This window comes from Danio rerio, chromosome 14 (genome assembly GCF_052040795.2).
Source record: "Danio rerio strain M-AB ecotype USA chromosome 14, GRCz13ab, whole genome shotgun sequence".
In the NCBI taxonomy this organism is placed as follows: Eukaryota; Metazoa; Chordata; class Actinopteri; order Cypriniformes; family Danionidae; genus Danio; species Danio rerio.
The window spans coordinates 26,319,157-26,341,378 of NC_141034.1; the positions used below are offsets into that span (position 1 = coordinate 26,319,157).

At 34.6% G+C, this 22,222-nt stretch overlaps 1 protein-coding gene across 2 annotated transcripts in view; it reads left to right on the top strand.

Annotated features, from left to right (window-relative positions):
* Positions 1–22,222, top strand: part of gabrb2a (gamma-aminobutyric acid type A receptor subunit beta2a) — a 101,910-nt gene that overhangs the window by 25,531 nt on the left and 54,157 nt on the right. For both annotated transcript variants that reach the window (XM_087280212.1, NM_001024387.2), the window contains exon 4: positions 10,796–11,016. In XM_087280212.1, coding sequence (XP_087136338.1) covers positions 10,796–11,016 — 221 coding nt within the window. The remainder of the gene's footprint in view (positions 1–10,795; positions 11,017–22,222) is intronic.

The window sequence follows — 22,222 nt, forward strand, 5'->3', positions numbered from 1 at the left end:
ACTTTATTTGATGGTTCAGATGCTAGCGACAATTTTTCTCCTATAATTGATTATTTGGTTTGTCTCTGAGACAAAAGCAGCTGCGTGAATTTGAAAGTTTAAAAAAAATTTTGACAAAAATACTGACCCCCTTTGTAAGAGTCATAACTTGATTTATTATGATTTATTCAAATATATTCAAATGCGAAAGTGAAAGCAGGAAAGACACAGCACAGTTTTTGAGTTTTTTGTTATACTGTATAAGCACTTACTAAATATTTTTTTTAATCTGAACGTAACCCAAGTCAATTATTTATCTGTATGATTTACTGAAAATTTACTGATACTACACTCTTAATATACCACAGCTATTTAGCGGTCATTTCTGGTTAATGATATCACATAATTTATCAGTACTTGAAATTAATATTTGAAATTTTTTTTTTTTTAAATGTTTGGACATTTTTTGAACATTTCTGCCTGTGTTAGCAGTGCATTTTTAAAGCACTGAGATTTGAAAATTGTATGTAAATGGATACAAAGAGGTTTGTTCTTGTCATGTACACATCAAGTCCCGCTAATAAGTCATTACTCTGATTATTGCAGATAATTACTTTATTGTAATGTTTTTTTAGTTACATTTTTTTTTATATTAGAAATTTTCGCAGACATTCACTTGAAAATAAAATTTTTTCAAAACATAATCATAAAACTTGCATTTTAACAATAAGACATTTGAAAATAAATCATAATAATAATTAAAAAAAAAAAAAAAAAAAAAACGAACAACAATCAGTCATAAAAATAATAATTAATCAAAAAACATAAACATGCATTCCCCCAACCAACCACCCACCAGTGCAACAATAAACGTAGGTACTAAAGGTATAGTAAACAAATTAATCACAAATTTGTAAAAGGGAAATAAAAGGTGACCATTTTTTAACAAAACCTTGTCTATTAGGGTATATCAGATTTATTTCCCAGATGCATTGTACCAGTTAACTCTGTCAGCCATAATTTAAGAGTTGGAACTTCTTTTTTCTTCTAAAAAAAGAAAAAAAAAATATTTTTTTGGTTGAGATCAACCAATATAAAACAAACTGTTGTTGTACCCTTGTAAGTCTCCAATTTTTTTTGCAAACTCCAAATATAATTAATATAATAATATAACAAATATAATAGGATCTGCTTCAATCAGAATGTCTAATGTAAGTGAAAAAAAACTTCAAATATTTTGTTCCAGAAACTCTGTAATTTGGGACACATAACATAGGAATGAGACGGGTTGGAACTTTACTGTAATGTTATTTGAGATCTGTGGTGATAGCGTGAACTCCATTTACATACATTTACATAAATCTGCATAGAGTACTGTAATAGTGATATTATCTAAAACATAAATGATTTATGAACAGATATTTTACATTGAAATTTCAGAAACTTGAAATTAATATTTAGATGTTCGTCTTTACCTCACACAGAACTAGATATGTAACATTTTTGACATTACAAAGGCTCATATGGATAACAAGTCCCATGAATGACTTTTCCGAGGCTTTTATGGCACTTTTGTCTTTTGTGTAGCTTGAAATCTCCTTGTGTACATCCACATTTATGTTATGTGTCAAAGCAGAATGAACATTCTTCAAAACCTATTTTTTTCCATGAAGTAATATAAATCTATTTTCCAAACGACTGGGTAACTACACAGTGTTCATTACCCCACACTCCATTAGCATCTGTTGAAGTTCACTATCCAAGTTTTAGGAACGACAAATAATACCTTGACTTCTAGTTGATCAATTGGTATCAGAAGCAGGCCTGGATTGGCTAATCTGGAGGACCGGGCGAATTCCCGGTGGGCCGGTTTGTTTTTTGGCCACGAGGGCTGGTGTCCCTAGCTCCAGAATCTGTTGCTCTAAGCAGTCACACTTTTAAAATTAATTTATTGATTTACTTGACCACAGTCTTCTTATTCATTATTTTACCGCAGCTCTGTTTTTTTTTATATATAACCAGCCTGCAGGTTAATGATAATATAAAGCAGATGAGTCACTTTCCAATATACAACTGTTGTGGTCCAGTGGTTAGCTCGTTAGATTATGATGCTGCTGACCTGGGTTTGATCCTCGTCTGAGTAAGTAATTTTTTTCATTTTTATTGTTACGACTTACAAAACTGTTAAGGTTGTTGAACATTTGAAGTTCTAAAGCAGCTGTTCTCTTAAAAAAAGACGTGATAGTGTAATTAGAAACTGAATTGGAAATGACCTTATTTTAATATAGTCAGTCGTGAACTGAAGTGGGCCGGTCTGAGGCTTGAAACTCCAGGGCTGAAATGGAGTCCCACTCCCTGATCAGAAGTAGTATACATCCATACATCTGCATCTATACATCTCTGCGATGACACAAATCACTTATAAATAAAGTCATCTGGAGTGGCAAAGAAAGCGTTCATGCAGGACTCCCAGAGTTCATCAAGATTCTTTGAATTTATCTTCAATGCCTCCTCCTTTATACTCCAGACATGCTCAATACTGTTCATGTCTGTTGACTGGACTGGCCAATCCTGGAGCACCTTGACCTTCTTTGCTTTCAGGAACTTTGATGTGGATGCTGAAGTATGAGAGGGAGCGCTATCCTGCTGAAGAATTTGTCCTCTACTGTGGTTTGTGATGTAATCAGCACAAATGTCTTGATACCTCAGGCTGTTGATGTTGCCATCCCCTCTGCAGTTCTCTCGCACACCCACATACTGAATGTAACCCCAAACCATGACTTTTCCTTCACAAAGCTTGACTGATTTCTGTGGGAATCTTGGGTCAATGTGGATTCCAGTAGGTCTTCTGCAGTATTAATGATGATTGGGTTGCAGTTCAACAGATGATTCATGGAAAAAATCTACATTCTGCCACTTTTCCAAATGTTCAACAAGAAGTCAAGTTATTATTTGTTGATCTTACAACTGGGATCGACGACAAAACTTTTGTCAGGTTGTGTATTATTAAAGTGATTAATATAAACTGTCTATCTGATGGTGTCATTTTAAAATATCATAATTTGGTTGTATTAGATGTGCATATTTTAACTATTATTGTAATATAGTTGCCTGAAGCTTAACCTGCCATATCATGCACAATTTATACCCACAAACAACCCATGTACAAACCCCATCTGGGACTAATTAAGCTTGGTGTCAGGTAAATAAAATGATAAATCATTTTCTCCTCGTTTGTTGTAGTCGAACTTCTTGTAGTACTAGATTGATGTGTGATGATGACTAGTGGCTAAATTTCCCTCTCCACTTCCTGTGTAGTGATCTATTGATATTCCCTTACTCCCTATGCTGTGAAGTGATGCATCAATGCCTCCTAATTCCCTATGTGGTTTGCGGTGCCCTTCAAACTAAACATGTTTGCTCCCTTGGGATCGTATCCTCTAAAGTTCACTCCGCAGAGCACTTAGAGCCCAGTGAAATGACAGTATGGTAACTAATGGTGTACACACAGATTTTGTGCCCTTACTGTCAACATGCTCAGCCACACTTCAAGCCCTTCTAAAGTTGTAATTGTGACAACTACATTTAGGAAAAATCACATGCAGTGTAGAGCGCATAAACTGAACTTGAGCAAGAAATCACAGGGAAATGCAGGTCCCAAGGCCAGATTTTTGGTCAAACAATCAGCAAATTAGAGCATTGAACTGAAATAAATCCACAGATCATAAATAATAAAATGAAATAATAACATTAAATATTGTGATTACAAATAATGTGATAATAATATGAAATTATGCTGACTTATAACAAGGGCCAGACGGAATCTTCAAACATTTTTTGCAATTTCTGTGCAGAATTCAGCGCTTTTTTTTATTTACCGGTAAAGTCGTTCTAGTAATTTGCCGGGTATTTTCCAGTATTACTGTGTCAAAGTGGCTAAAGAGAATTTCCTAAAAAACTATTGGCAAAACAAGGGAATTTGCTGAGGAAGGATTCAATAGAGTCTGGCTGCAGATTTGCACTTGCACTTTCAGGCTTGCACATTTAGACTTGCACTCTCAGGCAACCGCGCTTCATCTGCGAGTGACATCATTTACAATCAACACCTGTACCCACTTGCATAAAAGTCCTTCAGTAATTTAACTTAGGGATTTCATTAAGAATTTTGCAACAAACTTTTTATCTTCTTCTTATCTGTCACCCTAACCTAAGTACCTTTTTAGTTTTTGGCAACATACGGCGACAGGCGACACAGTTGCTATAGTTATATAAACAGATCATAACGAACCATGAATGCTTGTCTTAAAACAGATCTGCAGTACACATCATCTGTGCCATTTTTTTTCCCGTTTCAAGAGTTCGCCCTTAGCTGATGATTGATTATGAAGCGTGCTTGGCATGCTGTCTTGGTAGAGAACCCTGAGCTCGTAAGATCCTCGAGCCCCCCCCCCCCCCCCCCAATTGCAGGGCGAGAGAGGAGTCAGAGCCCAGATAGGTCACGTAAATGTTTAAGAGAAAATTGTTTCTAAAGACGAAGGGGAAATACTTAATGGCAGCCTTAAATTCTTTAGGTTGATGTTTTTTGTTTTGTTCTTGCAACCCAACTTTTACTAAGGGTACCCTTAACCTTCAAACTGGGGGATTTTTTGTTTAAGGACTTTCATGACGTCACTTGTAGAGGAAGCGTGGGTGCACCAGAGTGCATGAATGAGAGTGCAAGTGCAAATCTGCAGCCAGACCCTTCTGGAAGGATTAGCCGTGGGCCTTTTTTCATATTTAATTAATTACTTAAGATGAAGACGAAACGCAATGAATATGCACAGCAGCATTTAGAGGTGATCATAATACAAGCCACTATGATGACAGACTTTGGCTTAGGATTTTTAGAGCAGCCAAAACAACATTTCAGATTTTGTGCAATGTGGTCAATCTGCTGCTTTTACCCATTAATGCCATCCCATCTCGCCCATTTTTGTTATCACATGATCTGTTAAAACAAAAATCACAAGACCTTATACAAGACCTTATACAATAAATGTGTTCCTATTGTAGTTTATGCACATATTTTTTAAAATAAAATGTTTACCCTAATTAGTTGCTCACATAAGTTTTTTTATTCACATGTTTCAAAAATGCACAAAAAATGGAAACACAGTTTATGACTGCTGGTTGACTTGCCAAAAAAGTGTGACAAAATGTTAATTTTGAGCTCAGCTATCTCTTTAAGAGTTTGAGCAGACTGAGGCGATTCTGTCGCCCAAGGCTTCAGCTGCTTCTCCTGAGGGAAACCTGCACTGTAGCTGCTCAGCACCATCCTTAACCTAGTATGCGCATAATGACACACGCCAGCAATCGGAGCGAATTATAAGAGTCGAGCTTGTGCACCTGACAGCAGACTGTCTGCATTCTCAATCTGAGATTCACATAGCCACATTTTTATTAATAATTTGAGTTTTTAGCTGTCTAGAAAGCTTCAGCAGTGCAGTTTTTTAAAACAAAACACCAAACAGTGATGCAAAACTGGCTTTATTGCAGTTGTGTTTTTGTATTTGCGTGTGGGATTTTTGACGGAGAACTGGGGCGAGCAAAGTGTGTGCAGGTGTGTGTTTAGCGCGTGTTTGCTCATGCTGAATGTGCACATGCAGGACAGTGTGAGTCACATCTGGTTCTTCCAGCAGCTTTTGAATCAGAGGGAGGTTTTGTCCTTTAATGCCTGAGAGTAACTTTATCAAGTGCGCTGGTTATTTTTGGCAGAAAGCGATTGCTGGTTTTAAGAGTTCCCTCACAGGTCACTGCTGGAGAAGCACGGAGAGATAAATATGGGGCTAGAAAGTGGCTGGCACCGTTCAGCCGTCCCACTGCCCCCTCATCCTCTGGCCACACTGATAAACGCATCCAGAGCTCTCCCCCAAAAACACAAGCTAGATCAAATCAGCAGGCAGTTTATCCCAGGAGGCACTGCTCAAAAGCACTGCACATGAGAAAATGATAGACAGTATATAAATGTAAAATGACTAACTTTATGGAAAGCTGTTTTAAGAGTTATGTTTAAAATGTCTATTTTCATGCTACTAGCACTTACCTTTTAAGATACTAGTAACTAGTAATTAGGTACTTGTAAAAATGTATTAGTTAATAGTGCTTACAGTATGTTAGATAGCTAGTTCTTGTTTATTAAAGCAAGATGACATTTTTAGATAATGCTATTTACTTATCACAAGAAAAATAGAAACTATTCATTGTTTATTATTAGATACTAGTACTTATTTATTACTTATTTCTTAGTTACTAGTACCTATTATATAGATACCAGTACTGTATTTATTTTTTAGGCCCACACTGAATCTGCACTCGCATAAATATATATTATAGAATAATTTATACAATAAATAAATATTATATAATAATTTATACAATAAATAAATATTATATAGTAATTCATACAATAAATAAATATTATATAATAATTTTGGTAATATTATTGAATATTATGATATGTTTTTATGATTTATGTACATTGCAGCTCGTAAAGTAATTTTTTCTGTGTTGTAGATATATTACATGAGAGACTTTGTTTACCAAACAAGTGGTTATAATTGAATTTGCATTGTAAACTTTAAATACTACTCTCAAAATCATTCCACCGAAATCTACACTTCTTATTGGTGAGAAATTGTTAATTTTTGCCATTGCCCTTTTTGAAAATTATTGCAATATTAACTACTCTATTTTGTGTAGTGTATTATATTTGTGATACTTGTAATTATGCATTAGATAATAATACAAATGAAAACATTAGATATTAGACCTACTCATTAGGTACTCAAACCTATTGGATATATACAGGTTTGTATTACATACGTAGCACACTGAAAAATGATTAATTGCAAATTGTTGCAAACAATTTATGTAAGCTGAATTTAAATAAACAAATTAAGCTGAACTATACTAAATTTATTTAGTTTGTTTAAATTCAGCCCATAAAAATTGTTTTTAACCACTTACCTTAAATCAAATGAATCTTTTTTTTCAGTGTAGTATTTATAAAGTTGAAGCTACTGTACTTAACTAATTATCAGTACCTGTTAAGTGATTGCTAATCCTTATTCAGTGGATACTAGAATACTGAGCTACTGGTACAAAATAGATACTAGTAAAACATGTATATTAGGTACTATAACTTATTCCAAAAGTAACCATTTTTATTAGCAATTATTCATTGAATTCTAATGTGGTCATTCTGACTAGTCATTTCACAAGGTAAAATAAAAGGGAGACTAGTTAGGTAAGAATTGTTAACAGTATTAGGTACAAAATATTTTGGTGTCTAGTAAATAAGTGTTTGAACCTAATTAATACCTAGTATCCAGTAAATAAAAACAACTGTCAAATGATTACCAGTAACTACTAGTACCAAATAAATAAGTATAGCCTATAAAATCTAGGATTACACTTCATTTTAAGGTGTCTTTGTTACTGTAGAAGTAATATTTGCTTAGTGGGTATGCATACTTACTATATAACTACTAGTATCTACAGATAAAATGATAGTATGCAGTGATTTGTAGACAAAACAAAAATACTAGCATAAACTAGTAACAGTAGGAATACATATTAATTAAAGCTAGACTGATCTTCAAAGAAATGTAATGGCAAAAATATGTATTTATTATTGTAACATTAGTTTAGTTACTTGTCACTGGATTTTTAAGGGAATTTTCTAAAAAGTAGTTTTGGTATTTTTAACGGGTACTAGTATATGGTGTAAAAGCTGTAATTGTATTCAATAAATAGTATATAATAAAAAGAAATTATATTTTTGAAAGATACTAATACCTAAAGATAAGCACTGGTTGCTAATGCATAGTATTTTAAGGAAAACATATTAGTATTTAAAACTAGTACTACTATTATTATTTAAAATGAATCGAAGCACATATGGATTAAAATGTAATCTAAATCTCTAAATTGTATCTAAATCTAAAAAGCTTGCCATATAAGCATTGGAAAATATGTGATAATAAAATATAAACAAACACTGTTCAAGAGCTGTAGCTTCTGTGTGATTGGCTGATTGCACTGTCAATATGATAATGCCAGCCTGTCATGAATACAGCCAGTCAACAAATGGTTCTGAATGTGTCAGACTGGTGGAAATGGATGGACTAATTACAGCGTAAACAACTCACACGCTCGGACATCATCACTATCGCCCACATCCAGATCGAAATGAACTTGTAATGACTTGAAACGCAAGGTGATTTGTGACTGAGGCGGTTTTAGTGAGCACTCAGCTTGGTTAAATTAAAAAGGTGCATCTGCGTTCCTGCCACCACCTGCAGTGTTTACCCAAGATTTGTTGACTAATGATCCGAAAGAAAGCAAAAAATGGCTCTACAACAGTTCGTGGTGACTAATTAAATAGGCAATAAATAGGCTTGTTACTGAAGGTATTATTATATGAGCAACTTGATGATGAGCCTTGTGAAAAAAAAAAATATTCGGTGTTATAGTTTGAGCTGTAATTTCACAGATGCATTATTGTGGAGTTTTATATTCAGGCTCATTGGAACACGTGCCTCAGCTTTGCTTTAAGTACGTTTTGTTAAACGTTTCAGGTAACACATCCACTAGAGGGTGCTGTCGATATTTCTGCAAATTTGAAATATGTTACTTCAGCACATGTCCTTTCATGAGAAGGCAGGGCTAGCAAACATAAGAGAAAAGTCTCTTTTTTTACATTTCCTGACATTAAAAAGGATCCAAATCCCTCCCATTGTGAGGCCCACTGCAGAGTGACATAGGAGTATGGTTTTCCCGCCCACTAAATTGATTGACAGTCGTGTGTTAACATGTTTCAGTATTAATGCTTATAATCATATCAACAAGACAGGATGTGCACAAAGCAATTAAAAGATCTGTTCAGCACTCTGTGATCATCAATCATCATCAAATGTGATCAAGAATGAGTTGCAGTGCATGTTTGTAATGAATTACAGCAATTTTAACCTCTTTACTTTATCACCACAGCAGCGTGTCAGTACAATTATAAAAGAAGATGCTTCAGTCCTTGTTTGTGGACGTTAAATTAGGTTTATTTAGTACATTAACAAAACGGATGTCCATACAGCTGTGGATATTAAACAGTGCAAAGTTAATTGCGCACTGTGTGTGTGTGTGTGTGTTTGTGTGTCCGCTGTGTCTATGTGTATGTATGTAGACATTGTGTGTGTATTGTTGATAATTTGAATATTATTAGTGTGAAAAGGGACAAAGAGGTTATTTTACACAAATAAGCTGAAGCACATATAGTAGGGAAATGTGTTCAACACGTCATGTTTATTCCTGGGAGTAATCTAAAGGAGCTGTTGACATGGAATTGAACAAGATTTTGGTATAAACACAAACACTTCAAACATAAAAATTAAAAATAATAAAATAAATTGGAAAAATTGGTCATGTATAACATCGGAATTACAGAAGGAGAAAGGGCTGAACTACTGAAATGTATTTAATATTTTGGCTTATTAGACTTAGAGTGTGGAAATATTGATGGTTCTGTGGGTCTCGTCTATCAGATCAGATCTTTATTTTGTATTCGTTATTGGATTTAAGTCAGATGATTGGCTGGGCCATTCTACAGCTTAAATTTTTTTCTCTGAAATCATTCATTCATTCATTTTCTTTTTGCTTAGTCCCTTTATTAATCTGGGGTTGCCACCGAAGAATGAACTTATCCAGCATATGTTTTACGCAGCGGATGCCCTTCCAGCTGCATCCTATCACTGGGAAACATCCATACACACTCATTCACACTTATACACTACGGACAATTTAGCCTACCCAATTCAACTGTACCGCATGCCTTTGGACTGTGGGGAAAACCGGAGCACCCGGAGGAAACCCACGCGAGCACGGGGAGAACATGCAAACTCCACACAGAAACGCCAACTGACCCAGCCGAGGCTCAAACCAACAGCCTTTCTTGCTGTGACGTGACAGCATTACTTACCATGTCACCACGTCGCTTTCTCTGAAATTATTTTTTAGAGTTTTCTTGGCTGTGTTTTAAATCATTGTCCTGCTGAAATGTCCACCCTGGTTTCATCTTCATCATTCTTCTAAAATAGATGTTGGACTGAAGCAGCTAATATTAATTTACACTGAAGAACTGCAGAAGGTTTCTGAATAGCTACTGAGAGATTTTAGCTGCTGTCTGGGCTTTCGCTGCCTTTCTACACCTTCCTTTCTTCATGTGTTCAATGCTTTTTCCCTGTGTCAGTTCATTATATTACACATAACTGTATTTGTAAACTAATTAGTATTTTTTTCTTTGCATATATGGACTCATACTTATTTCCCTGACTGTATTTCCTATGTGTTGTTTATATTACATATGTAAAAATGGGAATGACAGTTCTTTACTTAAAAATATTATAATTTTTCTCAGTATTACTGTTTTTACTGTATTTTTGGATTAAAACAACAATCCCAAAATAATAAACAGTGGAGTAAAGCCTTCTACAAAACTAAAGGATTAGATTAGGTGGGCTTGACATTTGCAGGTCACCACTTTTCAAAGTGTGCTTTGAAATATTCATATTAAATACTTAAATATGAATTACAGCTTGGGTTAAATATTTATGACACCTCTTATTAATATTAAATATTGATGTAAACACAAAGTAGTGTTAGTTCCTTGTTGATAAAGTGCATGCATATTCTTTTAACCTGGATACAGTGTGAGTAAAACAGAATACAATGTCACGTTTGCTCAAAATTCTGATGTTTTTCCTGATGGTGCTCTTATTTCCAGGACTACACCCTGACTATGTATTTCCAGCAAGCCTGGCGAGACAAGCGATTGTCTTACTCGGAGATTCCTCTCAATCTAACCTTGGATAACCGCGTGGCTGACCAGCTGTGGGTGCCCGACACCTATTTCCTCAACGACAAGAAGTCCTTCGTTCACGGAGTGACGGTCAAGAACCGAATGATACGCCTTCACCCTGACGGCACCGTTCTATACGGATTAAGGTACGCTCTTGGAGGTCATTGTCACTGTGGTTATTGACCTGTAATCATCACATCGGCCAGAGGTTGTTTAACTCCTCTCATAATTCTATTCCTGCTCTGGTTTGCGCACCACCCACATGCATGTTCTGGGGCCTGTTTTTATTTTCCTTGCTGCTGATGCATTATGCCGGTGTAAATGACTCAACATCGGCGTCTATGTTTAGAAGGGATGAAATTGTTGTTGCTAATTCCAAAGCTGCATATTGTGCTCTCTGTTCCTCAGCCTGACAGCGGCGTCCTTATCAGAAGAGTGCTTAAAAATTAAAAATCTGCATTGCAGCAGATAATTCGCTGTTATTAAGCTACCCCAAATCAATAAATATAATTTATAACGCTCCCATTATGTAAGTGCCCAATTACATAAGCTGTTTTTACATAACCCGAAAGGGAAAATTCGTGCAGAAACACTAAATGCACATGATGAAACATTGATGGGAATGTGTGAGAGTGCCGTGACCTGGCCTGCAGAACATTGCTGCCGTGACTGCCAGTGCGATACTTTGTCAATGGAGACCTTCGTCTGTGAGACAGTGTGTGTGTGTGTGTATGTGTGAGCATGTGTTGAGGAGGCAGTAATAGAGCGTTCTCTTTGTGCCATTTCGAAATTTAGTGCGAATCTGTGATCTGTTGCGGTTTGACATAAAAGAGTGTTGGAAGATGGGCTTTCTGGGTTTGTAAATGTGTGTGTGTGTGTGTGTGTTTGTGCTGTGTTGTCCGTGTTCCTTGGGTGCCCTGCTCCACTAAGCCTGCCAAAGCATGTTCCTCAATTACCAGGAGGAGAAGAAAATAACAGCGCTCTTCTATAACTGTCTGCAAGAGCCCAGGCTGACAATTTAGCAGAGGCAGGTAGATCTGATTATCTTGCTCCTAAAAGACTTCAACCAATAACCACGGACACTGGCTAGGAGATGAAAACACAAAGGCTTAAATATCGTTTCTGAGTCATAATCGTATAACTGAATCATGTTACAACTTAGCACTTGTGTTGTGCTTGTTTTTAATGGATTAATGTTAAGATATGTTCATTTGTTATATTCTGAATTCATCGTTAGACGCTTTTAAAGGGATAGTTTTACGTACTCTTGTGTGTAGGCTTGGGCGGTATCCAAATTTTGAAACCTTCAAACCTCCTCCCTATTTTACCTCTGTATACGGTATTACAGTGCATAATAAAACAATTATGATGTAAGGCTCAAACAGCGTCATCACCAAACTGTTGGCTTGTGCCTAAACCTTTCAGAAACTGAATACCATATATGCCACCTTAGGTTCTAGGTCTCTTGCAGTCACCTTTTTGTTGCACAGTTTGCAAATTGTCTCATCTATATTTACTGCCTCTCTCTTCTTGTTCGGTTGAAACCCGAAATACTGCCAAACTGCAGAAGTTGTGTTCTTTTTCTAGACCAGGTCACTTGGTGCACAACTCGTCATCTTTTCCTCCCCTGCTGTCCAGTGATGACAACCACACATACACATTTTTAGACATTAAATAAATTATATTTGATATTTAATCCTTGTCTCCTACATAAGTGCATTGTTTTCTATGATGTTATAGTGGTATTGACCAGATTACTGCCCAAGTCTACTTGTGTGGTTTCAAATCTTTAAGAGAGTTTTCCTTCTGTTAAACACAAAATAAAAGGATACTTTGAAGAAAGATGAATACCTGTAACCATTGACTGGTTTGAAAACTCAACCCAGGCTTATTCTGAAAACGTATCTCTATATACTTTTCTGGAGAGTGCCAAATATGTCCCAAGAGCTATGTTTTTGTGCAGTTTTTGTGAATCCAGTAGAGGCTGCTGTTTATGCTTTTCAGACCTCAATTTTCTGTCCTGAGTGCCAATCTTGCCTACTCTTCTTGTGTAAATCCACCAGAAGCCGCTGTCGACTGACTGACTGATTGACCGATCAACTGACCCACCCTCCTCCTTCCCTGAACCCAAACAATAGTGTTTTTAAAAGCATCGATTGACCCACCTACTCACTTTCCTAAACCCAACCGATAGTTTTAAAAAGCAATCCAGACAAAGAAAAGCCCTCGCCTGATTTTTACTACGTTTTCATGATTAACTACGTTCTCGCCCTGTTATTTACTTGTTGATTTTATTTTTTGGCTTCTATTTTTGTCTTTCCCACTTTCTGGAACCATTCTTCACAGAAACAAAACCCCGTCGCCGTGGTCAACTCTTCTCTGTGTCTCAAGTCCACTGACATGACAAACTAACTGGAAGTGGTCAGCTGGTAAATGTGAAAAGGAATGGCGTCATGCCGCCCCGTATCGTTCGTTTTAAAAACTATATAGGGCTACATTTTCAGAATAAGCCTATGTTGTTACAAAAGCAAATACGCAAGTCTATAGTTTCAGCTGTCTTCAAATGATCTTCATTTGTGTTTAACAGAAGAAAGAATCTGAAACAGGTTTTATAGAAGTGAATGGTGAACTGTTCCTTTAAAATGTTAGTTATTAGAATTCTGTTATTATATACTCAACCTCATTTTTTTGTTTATACTCAAAACCCATGTGAATGTATTTCTAAGGTATTTCTAATCAAATCTTCTGTCCTTTCCCTGAACTAAACGTTGATTACCATTGATTTCTTTACAATTGTGAAGGTGAATTGGCTTTCAGTGAATGTACAGAAAATCATTTAGGTTTTATTCAAAATATCTTCATTCCTGTTCTGTTTCTTATTAATTGGAATTTTTATTTTATCATATGTATACATCAAAGAAAACTCTGATTATTGTTTAATGCAGTGATTTTTCTCAGTAGATCAAAATTAGAGAACAGGGTTGTCTTTTCATTCAGAATTTTAAGGATTTTTTAATGGATATTTTTTTTGTTTTCCCATCGGACCCATGTAAATTCAACTAACTTACTATGTGAACTTTTTTAGCAGTTTTGTACAACATGCTCCTCAGCAAAGGTTAGTTTAGACTTGAGGTTCTTTCTTTCTGATGAGAGCACTGAGAAGACTTTTAATCCAAATTCTCTTAAAAAATCAAGAGATATTTACCATTCAGAGTGGAACTAACAATCAACTCAGTTTTCCAGTATTGAACCGATTGAGATTCTGTGCATTACCCTAGCTCTCATGCATTTGTCTTTCATAGACGACCAGCATTTTGGGGGTACATTGTAAAGATGCAAAATTATAGAATTTGAAAACCAGTTTTTCTTGCTATGGCTAAAATGCTCTCTTTTTGACTTTCATTTGCTGTCAGAGGGTTTTTATACAAGTCAGAACATCTCACCATCTTGTGAAGTCAATGAAAACCTATAGTATTTAACTTTACTCCTGGGGTCTGTTCTTCATACCTTGCTTAAATTATCTAAGAAGATTTGGCAAATCCTGGATCTTTTAATTTTGGTAACTAATCTCTGGCTAATCAGCAATGCAATGATTAGTTGATGCCACAGCTGCATAATGACATCATCTGATTATTATTCAATCATCCATGTGAGAAAAATTGTATAAAATGTGTAGTAAACGCTTTGTTAAATATGACAGGCTTTACACTTACACTTTACACCTTAGTTGTGGGCTGCAGGCTTTACACTTTCAAGAGTATTAAGCAATGTGTTTAGAGTGGATTTTCTTTATTATAGTTGGCCTATTTAAGTTTCTTAATAAATGGCTGTTTATTTAATAAATTTTGCTTAAAAAAAACATTTTGATAAAGGTGTCTGCAACTTTTGCGAAGCATTAAATCACAGGCAGCGGTCAAAACGTGTGCATTACTGCATGAAATATTATTAATTTCTTTAAAAAAAAAATTAAAAAAAAAAACGTTGGCTGCGTCAACTCAGCTTTATTTTTTTCAATTATTTTACTATTTTCCTCAGTGTGAGCTACCAGACCAGTTGCTATGACAACAACTCTCGGATGAGTTTTGAAGAACGGAACGATACTGGAATGTGTCAAATCGTCAATAACCAAATCCAGCTAATTGAGTAATCCACATACAAGGAATGGACCACTGTAAGCATATAAATCCACCCAATCAGGGGTGTGTTTCCAAAAACCATTGTAAGCCAACTAAGTTTGCAAGTTTCGTCGTTATCAACAAACATTCGCAAACTGCATCGCAAACATGTACTTTTCCAACTACACTTCTAGAGCTGTAGTTAGAAGCATGGTCCCTGGCTGTGTTCTATTCCCCGTTGTCCCCCTTTTTGCCCTATTTGCTTACAACATTCTAACATTTAAACTTGGAATTATTAAAAAAAATATTAAAGTCATCTTTCTAAGGTGATTTTTACAGTTCAGTTTTTGTGATCTTCATATTAACAATTGCGTTACCTTTATTAGTAGTGCACTTTGAAAACATTTATGCCATTTTAAACACAGCCCTGGCTCATAACGAAAGCTATAAGTGACCAATTATTTAAAAGTGGAATTTAAGTTATGCGTCCAAAGCTTGTGAAAACAAAAATACATAGCGTACGTTAATGATTTTAATTTATAGTAGGTTATTTATTAAGCATCTGTACTGTACATGAAATGGGCCTGTTGTTGAACATTTCTACAGTGGTTTGCATGTGTCAAATTGTAAAAGTATACTTTTTAAATAAAATATTATGTAAAATAAATAAACAATATATAATAAACAACAACAACAACAACAATAATAATAATAATAATAATAAAAATAATAATAAAAATAATAATTATTATTATTTAATAAATTTTTATTTTTAATTAATTAAGTTTGATTGTTTTTCTTTTTTTTTAAAATAGCCTACTGTAAATTACAACAATTTACAATTTACATGATTTATATATGAGATTAGAATACGTGTTTGCTCAGTGATTTTATTTGGAATTTTCTCAATAATATTTGTAAATGAAACCATATGTGTCATTTATATATATTTCAATTAATATGAAAAATGAGTGGATGTTTTTACCAAAACTATTTTTTTTAATGCGTGTGCATGTAAAACAATATAATTTGCACAAAAAATTATGGGTGTTTTCTCTAAAAAAGTAGTTACTCCACATTTAGAGTGCCGTGAAGGACGTTTTACATTATAGCTAACGTAGTTCAAATGACAGATTTGCGACAGAGCAACTATAGTTTTTGGGAAACACTCGTCACTACATCGTTTTTTTTCCCAAACGATGCATCTTGCTATGTTAGTTCAGCTGCAAGTTAAGTCCTTGTTTGGGAAACGCACCCCAGATTATACCTTGCCAAATTTGTGCAACAATCAGTGCCATCTTGTTCCATGTTACTATGTTAACTACACTGTAATAAAAATGTTGGATTCCATGTTGTCTCAACACAATTCGATCAAGTTACCTTAATTGTTTTTACAATTTTAAGTTGATTGGACATAAACAATTAAGTTGTCCCAAAAACACTAAAGAATAGTGCTGATTTAACTCACATTAAATTAATAGTTTGAAAAAACAGATAAATTATTTTTTTTCAAAGTATCTTGCATAGATTTATTAAAGGAATAGTTCATCCAAAAAAAAAATAATAAAAAATGTACGCACTATTTACTGACTGAAGTTCTTTATTCTCATAAACACTAAAGCACATATTGTATTTTGAAAAATTCGGAAAGCTGTAACCATTCCATGTATACCACTTCCATAGCAAGAAAACAAATGAAAGTAAATGGTTTTAAAAAGTCTTCTTTTGTATTCTCAAGTAGAAAGAAACTAATAAGTAAAGGGTAACTAAATGATGACAGAATTTTTGGCTGAAGTACTCCTTTAATTTAAATGCATACCTAATGTCCTTTATCTAAATTAAACTAACATTGCAAGTATAGCTTTAGCGCGAAAACTGTAATGGTGTTGTGTTCCATTCAGAGCATTTTACTGCACAGCATCACTCAGTAAGCATAGACTATAAAGTGTTCCTCAAGTCTTTGTATTAAGCCCAATTAGGAAGTGTTACAGTGCCATAAAGGCTACTTCTGTCTATGTAGTTGACTAATTTAGGCCATAATAAACTTAAGCAAAGCTAAATTACTGCTCATGGTGACTGAGAGAAGGAGAGAAGCGCTGTTTACCGTGTAAATCTCATTTACAGTGGATGAGCCGCACAATAAAATGGAGACATGATCATTAATTTTCATTTACAGAAAGGTTGCCTGTTATATCGAGGTGAAGTGCGTCGGCTGGTCTTTTTTTTTTACTCAGGGACTTGAAGATGTCTAAGGGCAGAATAGGACGGCTTCTAATAATAGCCAGCATTAATTCATTTTGAGCAATCACACATTCCTTGTGCTGTGTTTCTTTGTAAATGTGAGTGAATGCCATTGCATCAGAAAAACTCAGGACAGCCATCACTGCTAGGAAAATCGCTGAGCTGGTTGTAAAATTCAATAGCGTGTCCTTCCCTTATACCTCATGTCCAATTCTGTCAATAATGGCTTAGCAGGATCACCAAGAAAATATATGTTTAATATATCCACCTCATTTTACAACACTCAAGTAAGGTATTTCCTTTGTGTGAGACTTGCAGTTCATTAGCTGGCATAGGGTATTAACTAGATATGTTATTAAATGCAGTGAACAGTAAATGTAAATACACTACAAATTATTGGTCTCTATTTTAATGATCTAGGCACAAAGTCTAAAGCGCATGACGCAAAAGCATTAAGGCCATGTCTGAATCCACTTTGGCTATTTTAAGGACGAAACAATATGCTCTGCACCGCGGCCCATGATCTAACAAGGTTGAGCTCATTCTCTTAATGAGTTATGAGTGTGTTTTGAGCATAACGTGCTTTAAACCAATCAGAGTTTCATCTCCCATTCCCTTTAAGAGTCAGTTGCATCGCGCTATGGCACATTGCTATTTATATGGTGACTTTGTAAGTGGAAAAACTAAACATTTCACTAGCGAGAAAACAATTAAACAGACCATTCAACCTCTTTGCTTTTCTCTTTACTCCTTTACTTTGGTGGATAGGGAAGCAGTGTTGTATGCACTCCACTAAAGACTTGTATTAGCCTGTATGTTTAATTTCGTTTGTTAAGCACAAAGATTTGTTTCAAAACTATTTCTAAATTCAGTTCTAATTTCCAGCCACAAATAAATAACCATTAATAATAAAGAAGTGTGGTCAAAAAATGGAGTTATATCCAAACACACATCCTCTTATTATACCCCATGGTGATGTGTTCATCTCCAAAACCTGACAGGTGGAAAAATCTAAACTGGTTTTTATTGAAACAAATATAAATATGAATATAATGAATAATAATAACAATAATAACAACATTATGAGTATGCAGATTGTCATGAATAAACTGAAAAAAGCCCCCCAAGGTGAAGAAAGCATGGAGGCAGTGGTTTTACATTTATGTAAAAAATAATATTTTTTGTAGCATTTTATTCCTTAATTTTTTTTTTTCAATTGTAGAGATTTTTGTGTATTGCAGTGCATCCTTTGTGTATTAAGCAATGGTTGTCACGTTCAAATAAGAGTCTGAGAGGATCCAATAGCAAGTGAATTAAGTTTATTTGGCGTAGTCAAAATAAACCAACAAAGAATAATGTGACAGGCTAGGACAACAAGGAACACAGAGCAGGAACAGACAGGATAACAGGGTCCAGGGTTCTCTCCTCAGGGCCCTGAGCACATACAACACACACATAAGCAAATGTAATGAAGTGATGAAGAAACATAGAAACGTCGCCCAGATATAGGCCCAATAATGAGCCTCAGCTGGCGAGCTAATCAAACCAGCTGAGTGCCGTCATGATCAAACAGACACTCCGGAAAAGCGCACAAACCTGCAACCTTGACATTGGGTAAGTGTTTGGACCTGCATAGGTGCATAACTAACGCGCTCTGTGCTGGACTTTAGGCCACCTTTTAGTTGGTCAATGGCTCTGTCTGTTTCAGTTCCTCAAAATAGCAATGTGCCAACAATTCGCCTTAAAACAGCGGCTTTTTTGACCAGCATGCCCATGAGTCCACAAAATGGCACAAATGGATTTAATATTTAAACAACGTGTTGCAAAATACAAATAATTAGGGTTGTGCTTTTCTGAAAATAGCAACAAATTGCCAAACACGTCTTGTGCCTTATTGCGCCGGGTGTATGACAGGGCGCATTGTGTTTATGATTGTGACAATAAAATGACCCTAAAAAACTACAAAAATGAATATCAATTGTTTTATATAATTATAAAAACGATTATCATAAACATAATAGAAATTACAAATTCCAGCACTTAGTTTAAAATATTAAAATAAGTTTAAAATTAGTCTAATTTGACTGTATTTATTTTACAGTTGTTTTTTTTTTTGTATTTTGCTAAAGCTTTAATTCAAAACAACTTTTATTGCATTCAAAACATGAGCAGCAGTTTGAGCAGCAGGTATAATTATTTTAATGCACATCCCCATTTGTGCAAAAAGGAAAAGTATTTGTCTTTTAAATATTTTGTCAACATTGGTTTTGTCTCCTAGGTTATTTTCAATATCTGATGATGTCACCAGCCATACCCCACTCCCCCCATCAGTAACATTTTATAAAGAGACCATTTTTCACTTTTAAAATCGATTGTTAAGCAATTCCATTGTTATGAATGTGATATTTTTTTTTTGCTGTAAAAACTTAAAAAAAAAAACATAAATTATATTTTAACATTAATTTAAAAGATCTTATGGGAAAGTATATATATATATATATATATATATATATATATATATATATATATATATATATATATATATATATATATATATATATATGTATGTATGTATGTATGTATGTGTATATATATATATATATATATATATATATATATATATACATACATACATACATACATACATACATACATACATACATACATACATTACATTATATATATTATATATTATATATTTTAAATAAGGAAAATAAACATGCGTTATGGATGTGACCAAATAAGTATGCAGTAAACAACAATATTATAGACTTTTATTTTACATAATCTTATGAGGGAAAAACAAGGGCAAAACGTTATCGCCTCTCCATTATGGATGTGACAGATGCGACATTGGCACTTGTGTGACTTTGGTGAATAAATGTAATTTTTTGAAAACATTGACATACATTTTGGAGCAATTTGCATTACTGTAAAAATACACAAAAAACTTGAAAAGGGTTTCACTATTTTGGTGAAAACTTTTATGGCAAGGTTGACATTTGCATGGAACTACAATGTACAACTATGATTTACACTGAATACAGTACTGAATTACACTGAATACAGTACTGTATGCTGTATACAGTAGTTTGTATGTGCTCATCATACCAAAGAAAAACCTAGTGTTTGTAGTGTCAAAATTGGCTCTTTTTCTGAAATGACTTTGTCAAATAATGTTCAAAAGTATTTGTCATTTAACCACTCCTTTTTTATGAAGAGATTTTTTTCTTAAAAACAACAGCTAGACTTCCTTCCTGTAATCCTTGTTACAGTTAACATTACACCACTGAGAAATTTAGTTTTTCCACCTTTCAAATGTTCCATTTTCTCACCGCCCTTATAATGCACACTCCTTGTTTGTAAGAAGAAAATATTTTGTCTTTTTAATATTTCATCAAACTTTGTTCTGCCTCTCAAATGACTTTTTATATCTGATGATGTTACCAAGTCCTTATTATTTACGTAGCTCCTCCCGTTCCAACCAGTTTTCACAAAGAGACTGTGTTTTCACATGAAATATTAATACACTTTTTACATTTTCCATTCTAGCAGTTCAGAAATCTTTGTTCCAGTTCAGAATATTCTGCGTTCCAGACACAGTCAGAGGTGGGAATTTTAGCATTGACATGTCCCACTTCTGACCTCGATGCGTTCCAGCCAGTCATGCGTCACAGTTGCATTTTCACCATGTGAGATGTCAATATTTTATAACATTTTATGCTATTTTGCCAATTATGGCTAAAACAAAAGGAATAGTAAATGCTAGCTGTCCCTTTGAACACATCGAAGCATTATAAAGCTAATATAACTCAAGAAATAGCCTCTAGTATTAGGATTCCTTCTCATTTTTGCAAACACTGGGAGAATGTGCAAACTCCACACAGAAAAGCCAACTGACCCAGCCGGGACTAAAACCAGTGACCTTCTTGCTGTGAGGAAACAGTGCTAACCACTGAGCCACCGTGCTGCCTATGCTTTAAAAAGTATTCATATAACTCCTCTTAAGCAAGACGAGCCATCATCTGTGATGTGACGTCAAATGACACATCTCACTGAGGTCAGGGTTTTTAGATTTACTCTGAAATCATAGGTCAGATGTTCAACTTCAAGTGTTGTTCTAGATCAGGGGTGCCCAAACTTTTATGTATAAAGGGCCAAAAGCCGGGCCAAAGGTAAATATACCAATCTATATCATATTAAATTTGCTAATTTATTCATAAGATTTAAAAGTAAATAGAAAACATACTTTAAATCATATTAACTGATGTAATATAACATTTAACTTATTGCTATAAAACATAAACAATCACATTTACAACACAGAGAAGTTCAATGATCAATACACTAGTCAAGCAGAATCTGCCTTTTGTCTTGATTTGTCTTCAGTTGGGTGACAGTATGTACATTTATACTGAATCTGAATAAGTTACACCATTTAATTAAAACATTTCATTTCAGACAGTTTTTAACAGTAAAGCAAACTGTCTCTAAATCTCTAAACCATGTCCATCATTCTTGTTTTCTTCTTAGATGGGATGATGGGCCAAATCAAAGGTTACTTTTGGCCAACTTTAGCCCGTGGGCCCTAGTTTGGGCATCCCTGTTCTAGAAGTTATCTTCAAGCAGTCATAAGGAAAAGTCCCATTTTTTAGTTATCTGGAGCACAGCATACAGGTTTCACTTCAGTGTTTTTAGTCTGTCCTCTTGTCATTTTGTATGTACACATTAACGAAGAAAAAAGTACTTCTAGTGTTTTATAAATATTTTCTCTGCCTAATAAATGTATATTACCCCCAAAATTCTGCCATCATTTACTCAGCCTTCACTTGTCTAAATCTGAGTTTGAGTTTCCTTCTTCTATTGAATGCAAGGAAGATATTTTGAAGATTACTGGTAGTTTGCACCCATTGAATTCCATAGTGTTTTTTTACCTACTTTGGAAATCAATAGATACTATCGACCAGCATTCTTCAAAATAACTTCTTTTGTGTTC